The 21,401-nt window shown below is 28.7% G+C and overlaps 1 protein-coding gene across 1 annotated transcript; it reads left to right on the top strand.

Moving 5' to 3' along the window:
- Nucleotides 1-3,427: 3,427 nt before the first annotated feature.
- LOC136091362 (uncharacterized) lies at nt 3,428-18,942 on the top strand. Its single transcript, XM_065818836.1, has 5 exons — nt 3,428-3,897; nt 4,376-4,468; nt 11,491-11,622; nt 11,752-11,804; nt 18,638-18,942. The coding sequence occupies exons 1-5, from the start codon at nt 3,591-3,593 to the stop codon at nt 18,743-18,745; spliced, it is 693 nt and encodes a 230-aa protein (XP_065674908.1). The 5' UTR covers nt 3,428-3,590; the 3' UTR covers nt 18,746-18,942.
- The last annotated feature ends 2,459 nt before the right edge of the window (nt 18,943-21,401 follow it).

Here is a 21,401-nt window from a genome sequence, read left to right on the forward strand (position 1 = left end):
CCTTTCCTTTAAAAGCAGACACTGAATTACAACCTAAATAAATAAGTTTAAGAAACATCAGTTTAAATATGTTTGTCAGATATTAAAGTATATAAATATAAAATATAAATATAAAAGTAGTGTATATAAACTCTTTGCAATATTATTTTTGATAAAGTAGCATTGTAGCATATAAGCAATGTTTTTTAGGAAGGTTAACTTTTTCACTTATGCAATTTGATGTGTACCTGTAAAGAAATAGTAACCAATCATTACATTTTGAATGCGTCGTTTGTTTTCACTACCAATTCCAAAATGAAGGGTTGAGGAAATGAACCAATAATTATATAAAGTACTTATACAAAATTAATGTATAGAGGCTTGCAAGTATAATATGAGCATATGAAACTAAAGCATGGTTACAATGTAGCAATAACCTAGGATCAGCCTCCTCGTGGTTGATACGAAGCTCGGGCAATTCAGCACAAATCAAATTTTTGAGGTAGTACGTGTCCAAGTAATAAATAGCTCTAAATCATTCATTGCATAACCTTTCTACTCTTTTAATGAAAATTTAACGAGTTTTTTTTTGTTACTGCCCACACTCATTAACTTTTTCCATTTTTTTGGTACTATTTAATCGAGCCCAAAGATAGTAACATTCAGGGCACCAGATTTAGATCGTTTTTGTCGCTCTGCGTGTTTGATACTGATTGTCGGATACCTGTTTGTTACAAAATCAACTCTGTTTGACTTATGCTTAGCAGCTAAACTTACTACCATTTTGAAAACCAATCAACTGAGTTTCGCAAAATTTTTGGGTACAAGAATTTTGCGAAACTCAGAATTTTAGAATTTGAAATATAACCGTCTAAAATTAACACGTTGTTTTGAGGAATATCCACTGACATTACCAATACTTATATCTTCGTTGTTTTATGGAATATCCAATGACTTACCAGTACATTTACCTTCAATTACACTCAATGTTTTTAGTTAAGATCTATCAAATGATCCCAACTAAGGCAAAAATATTCTCAAAGAATACCTAAGAACTTTTTCCAAACTCAAGGTTACGAGCTATAAGCAATCAACGAACATAAAAGTTACAGTCGTTTAATTTAAAACTAATGTTTTTATACTGATGGTTTAACCGTATTTTTAATGATTAACTGTATTTTTGATACTTGCAAACGTCTTTAGCTTTAACATTTTTCTCCTTTTAAAAATATCCGGATCATCACTACCCAGGTTATCCAGATTGTTGTAAAAAATGGCCAAAAACTACTTTAAGCTAACCTGAGAAAACCACTTTATAAGACTAAAAAAGTTTTCAGGGTAAAACTCTGTTTCCTAACTCAAATAAGTTTTGTATTTTTTTCAAGGAAATAATCTTTTTTGTATATTTTTTATTTTTGGTTTTTAGCATTTTACACGATTAAAATAACAGCTTTTCAAATTTTGTATTTTTACAGCATTCAAAAGCACTTTAAAAGTTGAACTCCTAGCAACTTATATATTAATCGAAAAAATGGTTTACTCTGACTCAATTGATACAACTTTTTTACAAAAAAGTAATTAAAAAAGTTTTTCTCTGTTAAATCACTTTAACAACCTCTTTATTCTAAACATATAAAGAGCAAAAGTCAAATTGCTAAATATAAATTCTTCTTAAGGTTAGACTCATTAAAAATGCTTTGTAATCCAAAACACATGAAAAAAGTCTCTATGCATACTCTGGATAACTGCGGTTTCTTTCTGCCAGAGTAAGCTGAAATGATGCATTGATTCTGGTGTTTGCTTACTAAAGATCTCTAAGGGAACTTTTCATCTCAAGTTTTTTATATGGTGGTGACTTCAAATCACAATGAGAATCCGACCTAATAATGTCTATAGAGATTTTTTGATACCCTCAACCACAATCAGTTTCCAAAAACTATATATTTTTAAAAAACTCTTCGAGAAAGGAGGACTTCATTCAGAAGTTGAGCAAGATTCTTGCAATGCACATATATATAATCAATGGTTTGCGTAAAAAATTCAGATAACACTGTGCAAGTTTGACCGTCCTGTATTTGATTAAACATGTACAAGTTCAGTTTTGACAGGTTCAGGAGTTGCAGCTTGGTGGAGATAACTTGGTTACTATTTGCTCTACAGCAAGGAGAATCTGATGTAGCTGCTCAGCAAATAATTTTTGTAGTGGATTTGCAGTGGACCTATAAAGACATTTTGAGCGGTTCATTATTGTTTTGCTTATTGGTTACTTTCATTAGTGGCATCTGCTATAAGTGGCCAGCCGACAAATTTAAAAAATGTGATATAGTAGTTAGTTATTGATTAGTCACTTTTAGCGGCTGCCACTAATGGTCCACTAAGTAACCGATGGGCAAAACTACAGTGGACCGCTAAAATGATTTGTATGGTAACCCAGCAAACATTCAATAGCGGAATTTCAGTGAACCTATATAAGTATTTTGAGTAATATAGCCAATATAGCTTTGCTCATTAGTTATAAAGTGGACAATTAGTGGCAACTACCAAAGGTGGCTGGCTAATTACTAACCACAATCCCACGTGTTGGAAAGTTTTCGGTTAGACATTAATGTTCCAATAAGTAACAGACAAGCAAAAATCCAATTCATCTATTAAAATGCCTGCCCAGCAAAAATTTTTGTAGTGGATCTGTATATAAAATTTTTACTGGAATGTAAAGAAATAAAGAGAAACATTAACTGATTTATTGAGAATATGCAAGGGTTAAATTGACTGGGTTTTGGTTTGGACAGACTTAAATTAGTCGATGCAGCACCACTCTCTTATTTTCTTCCTAAATCACAATGATGTCTGTCTGCGTTTTTTCGAAAACTTAAAATTATTTTAGAGTTCTTTACATTAACAAATAAAAGCATAATTATATATAATTACTGTTTTCAGACTGACTGGTGGAAAACAGAAGACATTTATGGAAAACTCTTATTTTAAAAGGTGCGGTTTTTTTTCTTTATTATAACAAAATATGTCAGAAAGAACTTTTAAACATCTTGCAATCCAAAATTTTGGCAAACAAGGTGCTATAAACCTAACTCACAGCTAGGTTGCACAAACCTAACTGTGGACCTGGATACTAGTAAGTATCCAGGTCCACAGTTACGTAAAAAATGGTTAAGCTCTACAATTTAAATGTAAAGAAAATTTTTAATCAAAAACTCTATGAAATTTTATATTTAATCTGTCTTTTTTAGACCACACAACCAAACAATAGTTTGTGTACTTAACTCAGTTATAAAAAAAAATACGAGAAAAGAACTCTGCATATCGGAAAGTTGTTATAAGTTAATTTATCAATGAAAGAAAAAATATTTTGTTAAACTTATAAATTTTTTGCGTTTAATTTTAAATCTCATGTCTCTTTTGTTTCTTGTTCCGTTAAAAAACAACTGTAAAAAAAAATAAATAAACAAAAGCAAACAAAAGACTTTACTAATAAAAGATACTCATGAAAGAGGTGTTTACTTTCAAAGTTTTTAGTAAAATGTCTGTAAAGTTTTTTTGAATTTATATATATTATTTTAAGGAAATATTTCGGTGCATATACCTCTCCAAGAACAATGACGACTTGTTCTAAGCACAAATTATACTTCTCAATTGCTGCTGCCGCGTTTATGTTAGTTTTATTTTTTATTGTTCGAGAAAAGTATTTTGATAGTACCAATTCACTTAGACCTGTTTTCCATTCAAATTTCAATACAAGAAGAAAACTAGATATAAATAATAAAAACAGTATCTCAAATTTATGGGGTTTTTTATCATTTGGTGACAAAGAATTGGAAGTTCCAAGTAAAGAAAACGTCTGGGATTTATGGATGTATGAACATCCACAGTTAACATCGATTGGAGATATATACGATAAATGCGGTAAGAATAAAACATAATTTATATAAAAATTTTATATTAAAAAACTTTTTTTTTTAAGTAATATCTTAGTTGTATACTTTTTTGAGTATTTTGTTGAGCATTTGTGCGCAAACTTTCTAGCCTCAAGTTTCCAAGCCTCTCAAACTTTATATCTTCTGGTCTTCTGAAAAACATTCTCTCCGGTGTAGAAAGAACTGACTGTTATATGTACAGGGTTGAGGCATAAGGTGACTTTATAAGGCAATTTGCTGAAGGTAAAGGGCAATTCCTCTTAAATAAATCTCATATAACATAATAAATAAGTTTTGTATTTTCTTTTTTTATAGTTATGCTAATGTTAGATTGCAAAGAGGGCAAGTACTTGAAATTTGTAAAAATAAAAAAAAAACCACTGATCCTTAATTCTAGCCATTCTTTACCTAGAAGGAATATTCACTTTTTTTTAATTATAATATGTTTATAATTATTATATTTAAAGATAACCAAACACGAAACAAAGTTGGGAAAGTTGTGTTGGAACCAAATGGTAAAGATTCTGTTCAAGTTATTTCTTACACTAATCAATCTTACAGTAAGTGATTTTTTTTAAGAATTTTTTTTTTCTTTTAAAGATTTTTTTATTACTTTTTTTAAAAGTTGAGGAAATTCTTTACCCAAATAAAAAGATTTTACAATTTTTACAATTTTTATGATTATTTTCATGGCTTTAAAATATTAAAAAAAAAAAAAAAAAAAAAGCAAATTTCCTACCAAAAGTTTTGAAAAAATATTTTTTAATATGAAAAACTTTTAAAAGCGATGATTTTAAAAGGAAAAGCATTACAAAAAATCTCTTTTGATTTTTGTATGAACGTCAATCAATTTTTTTTAAATGGGGCAAGTCAAAATTTTTATAATAGAGATTTCTTGTCTCAAATATTATTGGTTAAAACGCGTGTTGTTCTGCAAGACTCTATACTCGGACCACTTCTCTTTATAATATGTATATATAAACGAACTTTATAAAACTTCAAACTTAGCAAAAATAATCTCTATAGATGACTCAAATTTATTTCTATCACGCAAAAGTAATACTATACTTTTCAAAAGAATTAAAAGAACTTTCTGGTTGGTTCAAAATAAAAAAGGTTTTCTAAACACTGATAAAACTAAATGAACACTTTTTTATCCTCTTTAAAAAAACGGATTATCATAATCGTAAAAAGTGAAAAAGTTACAAAAATTGCTAATAGGCTACACACGACAATTTTTTTAACCTTCAAAATTCCCAAAGCTTTTTTTGAAAAAATACGAAATTTGGTCCATAACGTCCGCAATTTTTAGATTTTTATGAAAAATTGCAAAAAATTCCCATCTTTAGCATTGAATTAGGGCTATAAATATAAATTTATGTTTGTTTTTTTTAATTTTTATTAAAGTGTAAATATATATCATGCGTTTTTTTTTGTGAAATCTGCTCTTTAAAAGTTATATAGATATATTGAAATTCAATTCATTTAAAAAACTAGTACAAGAACTAGCAATAATCAGCTGGATAGACTAAATGACGGTTTCCTTAACTATCGATGTTATTACTTATGAAGATAAATTTCATTTGGATCTTAAATTCCAGTTTACAACTATATGTCTAAATTACAGTTAAATAGTAGTTTTAAGCAAAATAGACATAAAAATCACTGTTTTTTAATGAAACACATATATATTTACGACATTAGTCATCAGAAGGTATATGTTGTAAACTGGAATCCTAGATATACACATTATGAACCCATATGTGAATTTTTAGATCATAAGATGCATCATGGATCGAGTCTATCCACGAGTTTGATAGTAAGTTACTTTAACGGTAAAAAGATGGTTCAGAAACCATTTTGAATTTTTCAATACGTTATTCGGAGAAAATTTATTTTCTTGTTTACAAACGGTTTTCGTAACATCCGTACCCAGAAATCTTGTAAACCATAGCAAGTGGGAGAAAATCAATCAAAAAAATCGTCGTTATATAGACAAACGTTTAAACTGGAAGCATTTCATTAATAATTAATGGTTTTATATATAAAGCAAGAAACATTCGAAATAAAAAGTTGTTGACACAGTTATACTGTGTCAACAGTATGACAGTTTTCATTAATTCTCGTATAAGCTACTCTTTATCAACATCAGAAACACTCAGCTAAAAAAAATTATTTCTACACGTAGTTCAATATCTTTATTGCTAGAAACCGAAAAGTCACGTGTTAACCACAATCTTAATGCTCCTTTTGTCTAATTTAATTTTAAGAAGTAAGTATGTCTTAGCGTGGATCTCTTTTTTAGAGCAAAGAAGCAATCAGTTGATTTTAAATTTTTTACAAAAAAAAATTTCAAAATTAAAATTTTAGAAATTTTCTTTACAATAAAAAAAATTCTTTATCCAGGGCCGACGATAGACGGCGGTGGAAAGAAAACATTTTTATTTATTTCTGATTATTTTTTTAAAATGCTCTTTTGTTAAGCTAATAACGATGCATTAATATTAAGTTGTTATTGTTAAATGACAAATTTTCTCACAACTCTATTGTAACATTTTGCTTGGTTATTCAAACATTGTGAATGGCTTCATAATTAGCATAAATACTACTGTTATAGTTCAGAAATATTTTCAAATTATTACTGTAATATTTCTAAAAATATGAGAAAGAGTTTTGCAATTTTAGCAGTTTTTTATTGAGCTTATATTTTACTTTTTAGAAGAAAAATAAGGAATATATGATATATATATTCCCTATTTTTATAAATATAATAATAAATATTTCTAAAAATATGAGAAAGGAAATGAAATAAAGATTATAAGAGCTCTGAAAACAAAAAGATTTTTGATCTTTGCTTTCAAATCACGATGAGGTCAAGAGATTTTGTTGGTGCAAAGCTGTGGATACCAAACCTTGTTACCAAACCTTTGGAAGACCTAAAGTTAAAACTAAAATAACCGATTATTGATTATTTATATATATTATATTATTATCATTGGTTATTTATATATATTATATTATTTATTATTACTGATTATTTCACTGAAGCAATAAAATGTAAACGCTATGATAATAAAAGTTAATAATTTTGTACATCTTTAAAACGTTGAATCCCCCCCCCCTCCCCATAAATTGCGCTTGTTATTATTTTACTGAGAATAAGAAGCATAGTTTAATGACTATAAGAAATACTACGCTTCTTATTATCAGTAAAATTTACTACGCGTCTTATACTCCGTAAATTATATTACGCGTCTTATACTCAGCAAAATGATTACAAGCACAACTTCTGGGATTTTCACTTAAAATTTCTGGGGTTTATTTTTTCAATGTTTTGAAGATGTAAAAATTATAAAATTTTGCAGTATGAGGTTATTTGAATGACAAAAACTTTTCTGAAGATGTAAAGAAGAGTTCTAAAAAATTTAAAACGGCAATTTAAAATCTTTTACAATGTAGAATTCTTTTACAATGTAGAATAATCTACAATAGAAGTAGTTAGCTTTTATGAACTGGACATCTAACGATGCCCTACTATAGTAGCTTTTATTCTAGTGGATCGAGAAAAATTACCCTATTTGTTTTTAAATTTGTTGACAGAATGTGAGGAAACAACGGAAGAAGGCAAGGCATTTCTTTGGGATGCAAGTCTATTATGTAAGAAGTTATGCCGATGCGAATTATTTGAAATTTCTCTGACAATGGCATGTTTGTGGATTTTGTTTCGTAAGTTTCCTGCAGGATAATTAGAAAAAAAAGTAGGTGTTGTATTTGAATTTAGGAACTTGACTTCATTAAAATTCTTATAGATTTTCAAGTACTGAATCAAAAATTATCCGTCTTTCTGAAAGTGTTGTTAATAATAGCTTTGCTGCATTACTTATTTGATCAGATCACTTAAGTTTATTGCTGAAATAAATTCCTAGTGACTTATCAATATCGACATTTTCAAAAGGAATAAGAATGTTTGATGTGTTAAGCATACTAAAATCTAAAACATCAAAACCACCATAAAACTTAACATTTATTTTTATTAAATTCCATGCCCCAAAGTTTAGACCAATGTAGTAAGAGCCTGAGGAGTTCCACTCTGTACATTTATCCAATCAGAAGAGGATTTACCAAGAATAACACGTTGTTTTCTGTTGCTCAAAAAATCTTTTATCCAATTAAGGATCATGTCACTGAAACCGTACCTTTTTAGTTTTAGGAGAAGAAGAATGTGTGAGACATGATCAAAATCTTTAGCAAAGTCTAAAATAATTATTATTGCGGAGCAGCGATTTTTAAGAGCTTCGGTGATAATGTCTAATACTTCTATAAGATTAGTCGTACACGAACGATTTTGAACAAATACATGTTGATGATAGGATAGTAAAGTTGCTAAGTAACTTTTCCATAACCTTACAAACGACAGAAATAAGTGAAATAGGCCAACAGTTTTTTGGATCAGTACGATTTGCTACATGAAAATGTGGGGTGTGAGAAGACTGACGCAGTGTGTTCAATTTATGACACTAACGGTTGCAATAATCGCATTAGAACCAATTAAAGCAAACACTACAAGGTTTAACACAAAATGTGATTTCACATATATTTTCGATATCAATGTTGGTGCACGTCCGTCAATACATTTGTAAAAATCTTGTTCAAATGTGTCGACGATACAATGTTACAGCTGTCGGATCTACACTATCAATGTCCTCATGTTAGTAACTGCTTCTGCAAATATTAAGGCAACAACTCCTTAAATATTTTCATTGAATTGTTTAGGTGCATTAAAACTAATATTATCCCATACTCTAAGTTCATTAGTAACAGATGATCGTTATATCATGTATCTCACAAACATATCAAGCTTCAAACTATCATCCGCATTAAAAGAATCCGTAATTTTAACTGTCTTATAAAAAAAAATATTAACCGGTACTTGCATGGACGGAATTTATTACAATGCAAACCATCAACATTTTTTGCCAGCCATTGCTGAATTAAAAAGAAGGTAAGACATAAATTAAGTTGCGCTCTTTAGCTTTGTTTAAATCTATTAGCAGATATGTAAGAATAGATTACAGCATCATTTAACCTCTTATCTGAAACTATTGTTGCTAAAGCTGTACGGTTATATGTGTGACTACTAATAGAAAACTCTTTTTAGCGGTGAAAGCTCAAAACTCGTGATTCAACATCCAAGTATTCAGTAGAAGTAATTCGATTTTTAAGCAGTTCTCTCTAACACATGGCTTTCATTAACGTTTGCCGAAACGTCAAATACCTCGTTAATAGCATTTTGTTGCGCACAAATTATGGCTCATCAAAAACGGTATGCTCCATTTGGTCTCTGTAGTACTTATCTCGTTGCTTTTTTACTAACTACTTCCTTTTACATATTTAAAAACCCGTAAATCTTTAACCAATAAAAAGGTAAACAAATTTATGCTTTTTGCAAAAGTAAAGACTTTTAGTAAAGTAAATAAAGTTGGCTTTTAGATCAGGCCTGATCACCTTTTAGATTTTCAGGCCGGTAAGGATTTTAGACATAAGCTTATAAAACAGTGTTGATTATTGTGAAAATTCGGTCCTGTTATATTCCTTTCTCATTTTACGCATTTAAGTATATACGTATTTACGTATATGATACTTGTGCATTAACAAAACAAGCACAATATATTTCATAATGACTAACAGTATTGTCATTTATATCATATTGATGTAGTTTAGAGAAAAGCTCCATACTAAACATGTCTGAGTCATGGTTACTTGAATAAAAATATGTTTTATAAAGTTTTTCAAAATGAATTTAAATATAGCATATAATGATATTAACATTTTAAAATTTTTTTTTTTAATAACTGTTTTTATTTAAATGTCTATAATTTTCGGGCATTAATTTAGAGAGGTATTTCATAAGGTTAAAGTTTTGTTAAAATTAATCTTGATTGCCAAACTCTGAAGATAACTTAGACAAATAAGTTTTCTTTTCAAAAAATGGTTTGATATGATGTAAACAATGATGAAACACAGTGTTAAATGGAAAAAATTTTTGTTAAGTGATTTTCTACTAATATATAGTTGCTCTGTTCTTTTAAGAACATTGAGCACTCTATTGTGTAGAATACTTTTTAAAGTTGTTTAAATATATAAATATATATATACACACACACATATATATATATATATATATATATATATATATATATATATATATATATATATATATATATATATATATATATATATGTATATATATATATATATATATATATATATATATATATATATATATATATATATATATATATATATATTCAGTGGTGGCCAAAGGTATGGAAACTTTTTTAAAATTACATTTTTTTTTATTTGTATTAAATAAAACCAAAATTATTTAACCCAAGTGTACTAGCAATAGTCTACTTTATATATACTACAAGTTTGAACTTGTCTTTTCTTAGACATTTTATTACATACTAATATTTCTTAATTTCGATTGGACAAAAGTATGGAAACTTGTTTAAACTTGTCATTAAACATAAACAAATCTTATCATTTAGAATTAAAACGTGTTAGAATTGACATCTTTGTTAGTTCATCATAGTTTACTTTTATATTAATCAGTATGGCACCGCGAAAATATTATTCTAGTGATATTAAAAATAAAATAGTTGAGTGTTTTAAAAACGGTAATAAACCAATTGATATTTCTCGAAATTTTCAAGTTCCAAAAGTTTCAGTTTCAAAAAATTATTAAAAAATTCAAAGAAAGGGGAACTGTGGAAGTGAAAATGAAACCTGGAAGACCAAGAAAAACAACAAAAAGATTGGATAAAGTTGTAAAAAATACTTCTACAAAAGATCCTAGAAAGTCATCAAAGGATATAAAAGAAGAAATCTTGGAACAGCATGGAGTTTTATTATCTGACAGGACAGTTCGTAGAAGGTTAAATGATGCGGGCTTATTTGGAAGAGTGGCTGTCAAAAAACCGTTAATTTCTAAGAAAAATAAGATTTTTCTTAGAAATTAACGGTTTATTGTTTGCAAGGGAACATTTAAAATGGTCATAAGTTTCCATACTTATGACCAGGCATATCTTAAAAATTTAATTTTTTTTTGTATATGGTAATAAAAAAAAATGTTTTATTTTATTAAAAAGTTGTATTACGACTTCAATAAACATATGCATTATATGTAGTAAGTGTTGCATTTTTTATAAATAAATAAAAAGCATTTTTGAAAAGTTTCCATACTTTTGGCCACCACCATATATATATATATATATATATATATATATATATATATATATATATATATATATATATATATATATATATATATATATATATATATATATATATATATATATATATATATAGTAGATTTCTTTAAATAATTGGATTATTATTTTAAGAATTAGTAGAATTTTTTTTAAAGGTTTTGATAAAATTTTACACATTTAACGTACAACCATATAACTTTTGCTATGATTTAAATTGATTCTTTGGCTTTGTGGACCAAAAATTGTTAAAACTTTTATCGTAACAACATTTTTAAAAAATAAAACGGTGCTCAATATTATTTTTATAGAGTTTGATATTATTAAAGCAACTAGCCATATGAAAATATATTTTGATGGGGATTTACTCTACGAATATGATTACGATGTTTGTGAACAAATTGAACTGCTAGAAACGCCTTATCATTGTCCGCTACATTCAGGTAAATAAAGTTTAAATGTTTTTTTTTATATATTCTTAACGAAATAAAAATTTGTTTGCAAGTTAAAAATTAATTTCTACAAGTGATAATAATACCTTTTTTATAATTTGTGCTTTTATTATGAATTAGGAAAAGAACTTATTATAAGAAGTGAAACTAAGATGCCAAGTTACATTCCAAAGGTAAATAATTGTCACAGTGTTTTTAAAACAAAGAATGGGAAGAATAGGAATACTTTTTATTTTTTTAATACTTTTGCAATAAACTTAGAATAAGTTCTTTTAAAGAAAATCATGGAATATAATATATAGCCCTGAAACAACAAACAGCTTTAAAATAGAATAGAAATGCAAGCAATTTGTAATTACTTACGAAACTAAATATTTAAATAACGAAACCGTATATGCATATATAATCGGTTACCGTTACTCGTGTTTATAAAAAGTTAAAAGATAAAGTGCAAGTTTAAAATATACCCTTAATTTAGACTAAAAAATGTTTTTGTTTTGGAGAAAATGTATTTCAATCTTTGATTGAATTACATTTTTTCAAAACTGAAAAGTATGATCTGATGAATGGGGCTAGTTGCTACAAAATTTAAAAAACTGCATTCATATCCTTAAACTTTAATATTTTTGAAATTTTTTCTTCAGGGTTATAAAATAGATCTTACTGACATATTAATCTTCCGCAATAGTGAAACAATAATGAAAAAAAAATGTTGCTACTTACCCCGCATTGGAGCAAGTTGCAACAGTGAACGGGGTAAGTTGCAACACAATACTCTAAAAGTATAAGCCTCGCAGAGTTCACAGAAAAATTTCTAGTTAATCTGTAATTTCTATTTGGCAACAAAAATTTTATAATTACAATAAAAGAAAGTAGTATTTTCCTTGGGCTGCAATACATGTATTATGCTAGACTTCACATATACCTGACTTGTTTAGTAAACTAAAAACTGTTTTTGAAAAAAAAAAATTCTTTTAGTCAAATAAACAACAATTAAGTTTAAAAAAAAGCAAGAGGAATATTAAGGATATTTGAGTTCTGTGTTTTTCTGTTTTTAAGATATAAAAACACAATAACATTTTGTTTAAAAAACAAAACTACTTCTTGTTTTTTAAACTAAATGTCAGATGTTATGTTTTGTTGTGTAAGAGAATGCTGTAAGGCTATTTTTGCAATTCCTGGCAAATCATATATACTCATTGTTTTTCCTGGCCATTGTTTCATCCATGAGTCTTGTGCATTAGCAACGCATTTTTTGAATGGTCCAAATACAGATCTATCTAGAGGTTGCAATTTATGTGAGCAATGAGGAGGGAAGTTAGTTAGCGTGAATCTTATCCACAAGCTGAGACGTAGCAACGTTCAGCTATGCTGAAAAGGAAAGCAAAACTATACCAATGTTATTAATTGAACAGATAAATGAGACTGATGGTTGTCTAAAAGTAATAGCACAGGGCTTTCTTTTGCGGGCTTGACATGCCAAATAAAGTGGTTTAAGTAAGTAACAAAGCACTCCTCATTCATCCAGTCTGACCCATTCGAAGCACCAATGCATTCATTTGGTCCATCACGAACAAAGTGATCAGAAAATTTCTTTCTCGGAAATAGAAATATTGGAGGCACACTACTGCCACATGCATTTACAGCTAACACCATTGTTACTTGTGTCCCTCGTTCTTGAGATGTTTATGCTCCAACTTGCTTAATACCTTTACAAGCAATTATCTTGTTTGGTTTTTGTACAGTGATGATACCAGTGTCATCAACATTGTAAATATTGGATGCAGAAAAATGATGTCTATCTAAAACATCTGATAATTTTTGAAAAAATACACCTACATTAGCACAATTAAAACTAGTTGCTCGTGCACGACTTGTTGCTTCTGGAGTTCTGATAGACAATCTTGAATGTCGATTTAAAAACCCTCTCATCCAGGCAGGACCAGCCATTGAAAGTTTTAACCAAGATTTTGGAAAATTAATGTTATACTTTATAGCTCATTCAAATGCTTTCGTGTTTCATAAGGTGATAACCCAAAATAAATATCAGAAGCTGTTGATATATATGAAGCAATAGCTTTTTCTTGTTCTAAATTGAAAACTTGGCGGGACTTTTTATAACCAGGAATAGTAGCAGCATTCCCATATTAACAGCTTTTTTTATTTATGTAATGAAAAAAAGTTGCGTAGTGGATTCCATTTCTTTTTTGCTGATGTTCTAATCGATATTTCTTTTTCATCAAACATGGTTTGCTGCTTCTATTACCACTACTATTGGATAAAGCCCTTTTATCAGTTTTTCTCTTGTAAGTTCTCATTTACAATTTTTACTTAAGCACAAAATAACAGTTTAATCAAATAACAATAAAATAAAAAAATATTACAAAAGTCATTTTATACAACTTAACCTACATCATCATTTATTTATATATGAATAATTAATGTATCTATGCATATATGTATGCATGTATATATATATGTGTGTGTGTGTGTGTGTGTGTGTGTGTGTGTGTGTGTGTGTGTGTGTGTGTGTGTGTGTGTGTGTGTGTGTCTGTGTGTGTATGTGTGTGTGTGTGTGTATACATAAATTTAAAATAAATATGACGAAGATGAAAAAAGAAGTTTATATAAGTTGTACACGTATATATATGAAGCATATGTATATATATTTATGTATTATATATTACGTATATATACATGTATGTTATATGTATACTATGTATAAATTTTATATATATATATATATATATATATATATATATATATATATATATATATATATATATATATATATAGATATATATATTATATATTATGCATATATACATGTATGTTATATGTATATTACGTATAAATTTATAAATATAAATTTATACATAAAATACATATAAGATACATGTATATATACATAATATGTAGTACATAATATATATACATATATATATACATATGCTTCATACATATTATATACATATATAACTTATATAAACTTATCTTTATCATAAAATTTTTGTTTTCGTTTATTGTTACGCTGTTATATAAAAAAAGCGTCCATTATTTAAGAAAAAACTAGAAATATGCGTAAAATCAACCAAACCCGCAGCCAATTTATGATTCAATTTGAGCAATTTGATGCAAATTACCCCATAGGCATCATAATCACTCTAATCTAAGCTTCTGCATTACGGGTTACTTCGAAGTCGAAGTTTTGAAGTGTACATTTGTAACTACGAAAATCGAAGTCAAAGTTTCGAATTCAATCAAAGCAAATTCGGACTTCGAAAATGTTTGAATTTTTTTCCGAAGAATTTCAAATTTTTTTCGAAGTATTCCGAAATTTTCCTGATGTATATCAAACCCAGTTTTAGACCATTTTTAATGGATTTAAGAGTGTAAAAATTTATGCAAAACAGAAAAGTAATATATAAAACTTATTTTAGATTATATTTTTTGTAACAACTATTATTGCTTGTAATTGGTTTGTATTACAATTTACAGATGTACAAATTAAGTTTAATCATCGGAAATATCAATGGAACCACTGTTTGTTCCGATCCTCTTGTTTTGTTGTAGTGGAGTGACAGTAAATTGATCTTTTTGGTAGGTCTTGGATTTCCTTTCTGTTTCCTCTTCTGCTGTTTCAATTGTCAAAGCAGATCGTGCATTATTCATCTTTCCAATGTTGGTCTTGAAGTAAACAATTTTGTCAACATTTTTGGGATCCAAATTTGTTCTTGAATCAGTGACCACACTGCCTGCAGCTCAGAAAACCCTTTCACTTGATGCAGAAGTTAAAGGAATGGCCAAGTATTTTCTTGCAACTTGGGAAAGTAGTGCAATCATTTTTGCATAGGCTTCCTACCACTTTAGGATATCAGTGTTTGAGGAATCGGGACAAGGGAGACCTTTGTATGTGTCTAACTCAATTTCATTTTTTGACTTTCCATCCCTGAACAGAATTTCTTCTCCAGACATTTCTAATGCCATTTTTCAGCTTCGTCAAGGTCAAAGCCAGACCCTGTCAGATTAAGGGAAGCATTCCTGATTTGGGACAAAAATTCTTGATGACTTCGATGCTCATTCACCAACCTGTCCTTGAGCCCTTCCAAATCACCATACTTTTTCACCAATGCACCCTTAAAGAAGGGGTGGAGAAAATTTCCCATGGCATGGTAGTGATTCTTTGTTCCCCTGTTTGGAAATCGCCTATTCAGCTCACCAGTCAGAATTTGGACAAAGTCTTTTGTGGCAGATTGTATGTCTGATTGAGCAATGGAGTTTAGCTTCATCTGAAGGTTGGCTGCAGGCAAGATGAAGTGTAGGATGCTTGTCAGCATTAATATTACCTTCATTTTCTTGACACTTTTTTTTGATATCATTTTGAAAATTTGAACTTCTGTGAACCTTTGCAGAGAGATCCTGGGCTTGTTTGATTGCCTTGTAAATGTCGTTGTCGTCTTCCTCAGAAGATTCGGACGTCCTATTGTGGCTTGAAGACTTAAGATTTTCTTTTCGTTGGCTTTTTGCAGCACTAAGTTAATCAAGTGATCGGCGCAAAGCAGAGAGTCTGTAATCTCTACTGTTTTCGGAATTGCAGCCTTTATATTAGCTGCTGAATCGTGCACAGCAATCCTTTGAGTGCTGGCTCTGAGAAAAGAAAGGTCTGTTTGCATAACCTTATCCAAAGCTTTGGCTAAGGCTGCAGCTGTATGTTGGTCACTAAATGGCTGGCAAGCAAGAACAAACGTTTTTAGTTCAAAGTTTTTGTTGATGAAATGAAGTGTTGCAGATATGTAAGAATCGTTGCTTCTGCTTGTCCACATGTCTGTCGAAGCCCCAAGGCCTTTACAGTCATTGAGTTCTCTAGCCAATTCCTCAGAAATGTATTGTTTTACCTGTCCGTAAAGCAATGAGAGTCTTTACCTAAAAAATAAAATAATAATAACCAATTAAATATATACAATGCCAGAGTTTCAATTATCCATTAATTATTATTATCCATGCAAACGTTTTTACAGTAGTAACTTATTTTTGACAGCAGCATGCTGTACTAGGAAAGAATTTTACACACACACCTTAAAAAAGTTGTTGCAGACTTGACCGTCATCCTGGGTTCCCTTTTGGCCGCATACTTTTTGAATCCTTTCGTGTCAACAATATTAAATGAAAGGGAACAGCTCATTAACTGCTCAAGTAGGTCGAAATCATAGTCAAGTCGGCGCTTGTCAAAAATTGAAACTTGTGGATTGGGCTGGCAACAACTTCTTCTGTTTGTGTGTTTTCCGAGGAGTATTGCTTGATGGACTGTTGATGAAATCTGAAAAAAATTAAATTGAAACAGTTAAACTTTATTTATGAGCATCTAAAGCTAAATAAGAAGATCGCACATAACAAGGGCCGTCTGTATTTCAAATTTTCTTACCGTCACGGTTCTTTTCATATTCGTCCACAGCAACCAAAGCTTGGTGAAGTTCCAGTGAATTCGCGTCATCTTGCTCAGTTTCTGCTAGCTCAGAGACTACCACTCTTGCAAGAATTCCTTTGTGACTCTTTAAATGAGACCTTAAAGCGCCAGTTGATGAGTTTTTCATTTTTAGAATTCTTCCGCATTCCATACACTTTCCAGAAGGATCACGCTCACCTGGAGGTGCGTCATCAGGAGCCTTTATTTTGTCAAACTCTTTCCACAATGATTTTGTTGAAGGAGCCACTTTTTAACTTGTAGAGAGGTATTTTTTCAAGTTGAACAACTAAATGTTTCGTGATAATATATTGAATATTTGTTTATTTACTCTGATATTTAATCAGCTAAAGTCGTAAGTTATTGTTTTTGTTAAAAACTTGTATTTACTAAATCTAGAACTATAAATTAGTGCTCAACAAACCATACTATCTGCTAAACATTTATTTAACTTTGAAAATATAAACTCCGAAAAATTAAAATTCGAATTTCATTACTTCGAAATACTTTGATTGTACTTTAAAAACTAAGTTGAACGTTTTACTAATTGCTTTTCATTGGTTACAACAATACTACAACAAAACTCGAAAAACTCCTAATTAAATTTAATATATATAAAAAAAATTTAAAAAAATCACTTCAATGAAATAGTAAACAAAATTGATACCAACGGCTACTCATTTGTTAAAAACACCGCTTCAACCGTTGCCAACCTTGATATTAACTTTAATTTAAAAATTATTTACGTAACAAAAATATTTCAAAATTAATTAGTTTTTATTCAATATACAATGTACGATAAGCAAAAAATAGCAAACTTTTAATTAAAAAAACTTTGAAAAAAAATTGAACTTTGAAAATATAAACTTCGAAAATTTAAAATTCGAATTTCATTACTTCGAAATACTTTGATTGTATACGCAATTATAAGGACCATTTTGTTCAACTTCGAAAAAATCGAATTTCGTGTTTTCGAAGTCCATATTTTTAAACTTCGAAAAATACTTCGATTCTCGAAGTTTTTCGAAGTAAAATCTTCGTAATGCAGAAGCTTACTCTAATCATTGTATATAATTATTTATATTGAAAAAATCTTTTTTTTTTTTAGCTTTTCGCGTTTGAAAAAGATTTTTTCCACTTTCTCTTACTTTATTATGGTTATATACCTCTAAGTTTAAAATAAAAAACCTAAAAAACTCATAAAATACAAAAAACTTCAAAAATGAAATTTAGAATTTTATATCGAAAAAAAAAATATCAATAATTTTTGAAATTTTTATTTAATAACAGTAAGTTTTTTACAGCTGACATGTTAAAGTTATAGTTATATTATTTAAGAATAATTTAGGAAAAATATATAAAAAATGTTCTTTAAACCGCATTGTTGCAACTTACCTCTGTTGCAACTAGCCCCGGTCTCCCCTACTTTCTCAAACGATTTAAAGGTCGTCAATGTTTAGTATTTGTTTGCACAAAAGTATATTATTTTTATTATATTTTTTATTTGCGAACAAAGTATATCTAGTTCTATTAATTCAATTACAGGGAAGGTATACTGTTGAAGTATCGGTAAAAAATCAGGACAACGCTGATATTGGCTGTACATTTGTTGAGTTCAAAACAGGACGCGAAGAGAACAAATTAAAGTTTTGAACAAACAACGATTTTGAAAAAAAGAAAAAAAAACACTTATTGAAATGATATTCGTTTACGAATGGACATTTCAAATAAATTTGTTTTATAAGATGGAATGACCGAATATTGCTGAAAAGATGTTATGTAATGTTAAAAATTCTAACGATGTTACAAGTGTTCTTTTAATTTATATATTTATATATAAAATTATTGTGTATTCTTTTTGTAATTTTCTATTCAAAATAAAATTACATACGAAAACAAGTTAAACTGAAAAAAGTTAAATGCTGCAACAGAAAAGTTGTAACAGCAAACGTCTTATAATAAAAGATCATATAACATAAACGCAAAAAACTTGTAACATATATTTTACAAGATATTATAAATTTATATTATGATGTTATATTATGATTTTTATTAAATTATTTCATAGTGTTATATTATAAACTTTACTCTATTATAAAGAGCAAAGTTTAAAATATAACAAAATTTAAAAACATTTATACTTTTGTTACTAAAAACGTTGTCGCTGATTTTTCTGTTTTTTTAAATCACTCAAAACATTATATTTTAATTTTCAAAGTTTTTATAAAGTGAAAAATATTAATAGTAAAAAAAAAAAAAAAAAAAGAAAAATCTGCAACAATATTTATAGAAACAAAAAATAGCAATATATCGTTTTATTTTTTGTTCATTAATATTTGTTAAATTTTTTTAAATCAAAAATGTTATTTATTTTCATATAGCTTATGGTAAGCAACAACCACCTTATTTAGTTTTCAAATTTGTTACCAATAATACAAAAATTTTATTGTATAAGGTAAAAGTGAAAAATATTTATATACTTATTTCATCTTATGTAAAAAACTAGAATTTGAATTTTGCATATTTTTACTAATATTAATTTACATTTAAAATTTTTTTTTACACAAAACCATAATTTGATACAATTTCTAATGAAAATTTGGATATATATATATATATATATATATATATATATATATATATATATATATAATATATATATATATATATATATATATATACAAAAGTAAGATCAAAGTTCACGATAAAATGCATTTCCTTGAAGATAGCAATACATCGGTGACCGATAACATATTTAACATATGTAAGACGCTCAATAATTATTTTTATACTGTATTTGAAGTAGAGCTGCAAGGACCGCTACCTAATTTTTTTAAACCGATCTCCAGCCACTTGTGATAAAGGAGCTAATTCCATTACTTATGAAATAGTTAAAAACAGATTGCTGAAACTTGATCCTTCAAAAACAGCAGGTCCTGATGGAATCCATCCTAGGGTCTTGAAAAACTGCGCAGACGCTTTTTCTGTTCCTTTAACAATGTTATTGAAGTCTTCTGTTTTAACATCCTTTATTCCAGATCAATGGAGAAAAGCAGAAGTAACACCTATAATTAAAAAAGGAAGTAAGTTAAAGGCAAGCAACTACCGGTTTAATTTACAATTGTATTATGAAGCGTTGTGTTAAAAACAAATTTATTACTCCAGCTCAGCATGTCTTTGTCAAACACAGGGGGTGCAAGACAAATCTATTATAATCTCGGGATATTATTACAGATGCCATCAATCAGGGTTTTACAGCAAACATAATTTATACAGACTTTTCAAAAATGTTCGATAAGGTACCGCACGTAAGGCTCTTATATAAACTGAAGGCATATGGCATTAACGGTCAACTACATAACTGTATAAAAAATTGGTTGAGAAATAGAGAACAACGAGTCAAAATAGATAATACATTATTGCCATGGAGAAAAGTATTTTGCGAAGTACCTCAGGGTTCGGTTTAAGGTCCGCTTCTTTTTGTGCTCTACGTTACCGATTTACCGGACTTAATTTTGAGTCGTATAAAAATGTATGCAGACGATATCAAGATCATAGGTGTTATCAAGTCTGAAAAAGATGCATCGTGTCTTCAAAAAGATCTTGACACAGCTGTTAATTGGTCTAAAAAATGGCTTTTGCCATTTTAAATAGAAAAATGCAAATTTATACACATGGGCAAAAAAAAAAAGAAGAGCTAAACCATATATATACAATGAAATCATAAAATGATCATCGCAAACAACTCGAAACCATAGCAAAAGAATGGGATTTGCGGGTTATAGTATCTAATAATCTTAAAGTGAAGTTATAAGCTGAGCACGCAGCTGCAGCTAGAAATAGAGTGCTAGGGAAATTTAAAAAAGGATTCAGAAGTCAAGGTTTAACTCTTTAGCATTTCATATATTCTACTTATATTGGACAATTATCAGAATTTGCTGTCCTAGCGTGGTCTCCTCATTTCATTGGAGATATAAATACAATCGAAAAAATTCAACATCGAACCACAAAATGGATTAAGTCAATGAGTCACCTAAAATACGAGGAACGTTTAACACGCCTTTATTTGACTATCCTAGAAAAATGCTGCACGCGTATGGACCTTATACAGCATTATAAAATAATTAATGGAATTGATTCAATCAATTTTGTGGCGCCACAAACTACACGAATGTATCGAAGATCTAGGTATAGTTTAAGAATGGAGCTATGCCTTTAAACAAGCCGTCGAAAAAAATTTGAAACATTATGAAAGAAGTAACTTTTTCACAAATCGAGTAGTTAAAAACTGGAATTCTTTATTAACTAC

Source organism: Hydra vulgaris, chromosome 15 (assembly GCF_038396675.1).
Source record: "Hydra vulgaris chromosome 15, alternate assembly HydraT2T_AEP".
Classification (NCBI taxonomy): Eukaryota; Metazoa; Cnidaria; class Hydrozoa; order Anthoathecata; family Hydridae; genus Hydra; species Hydra vulgaris.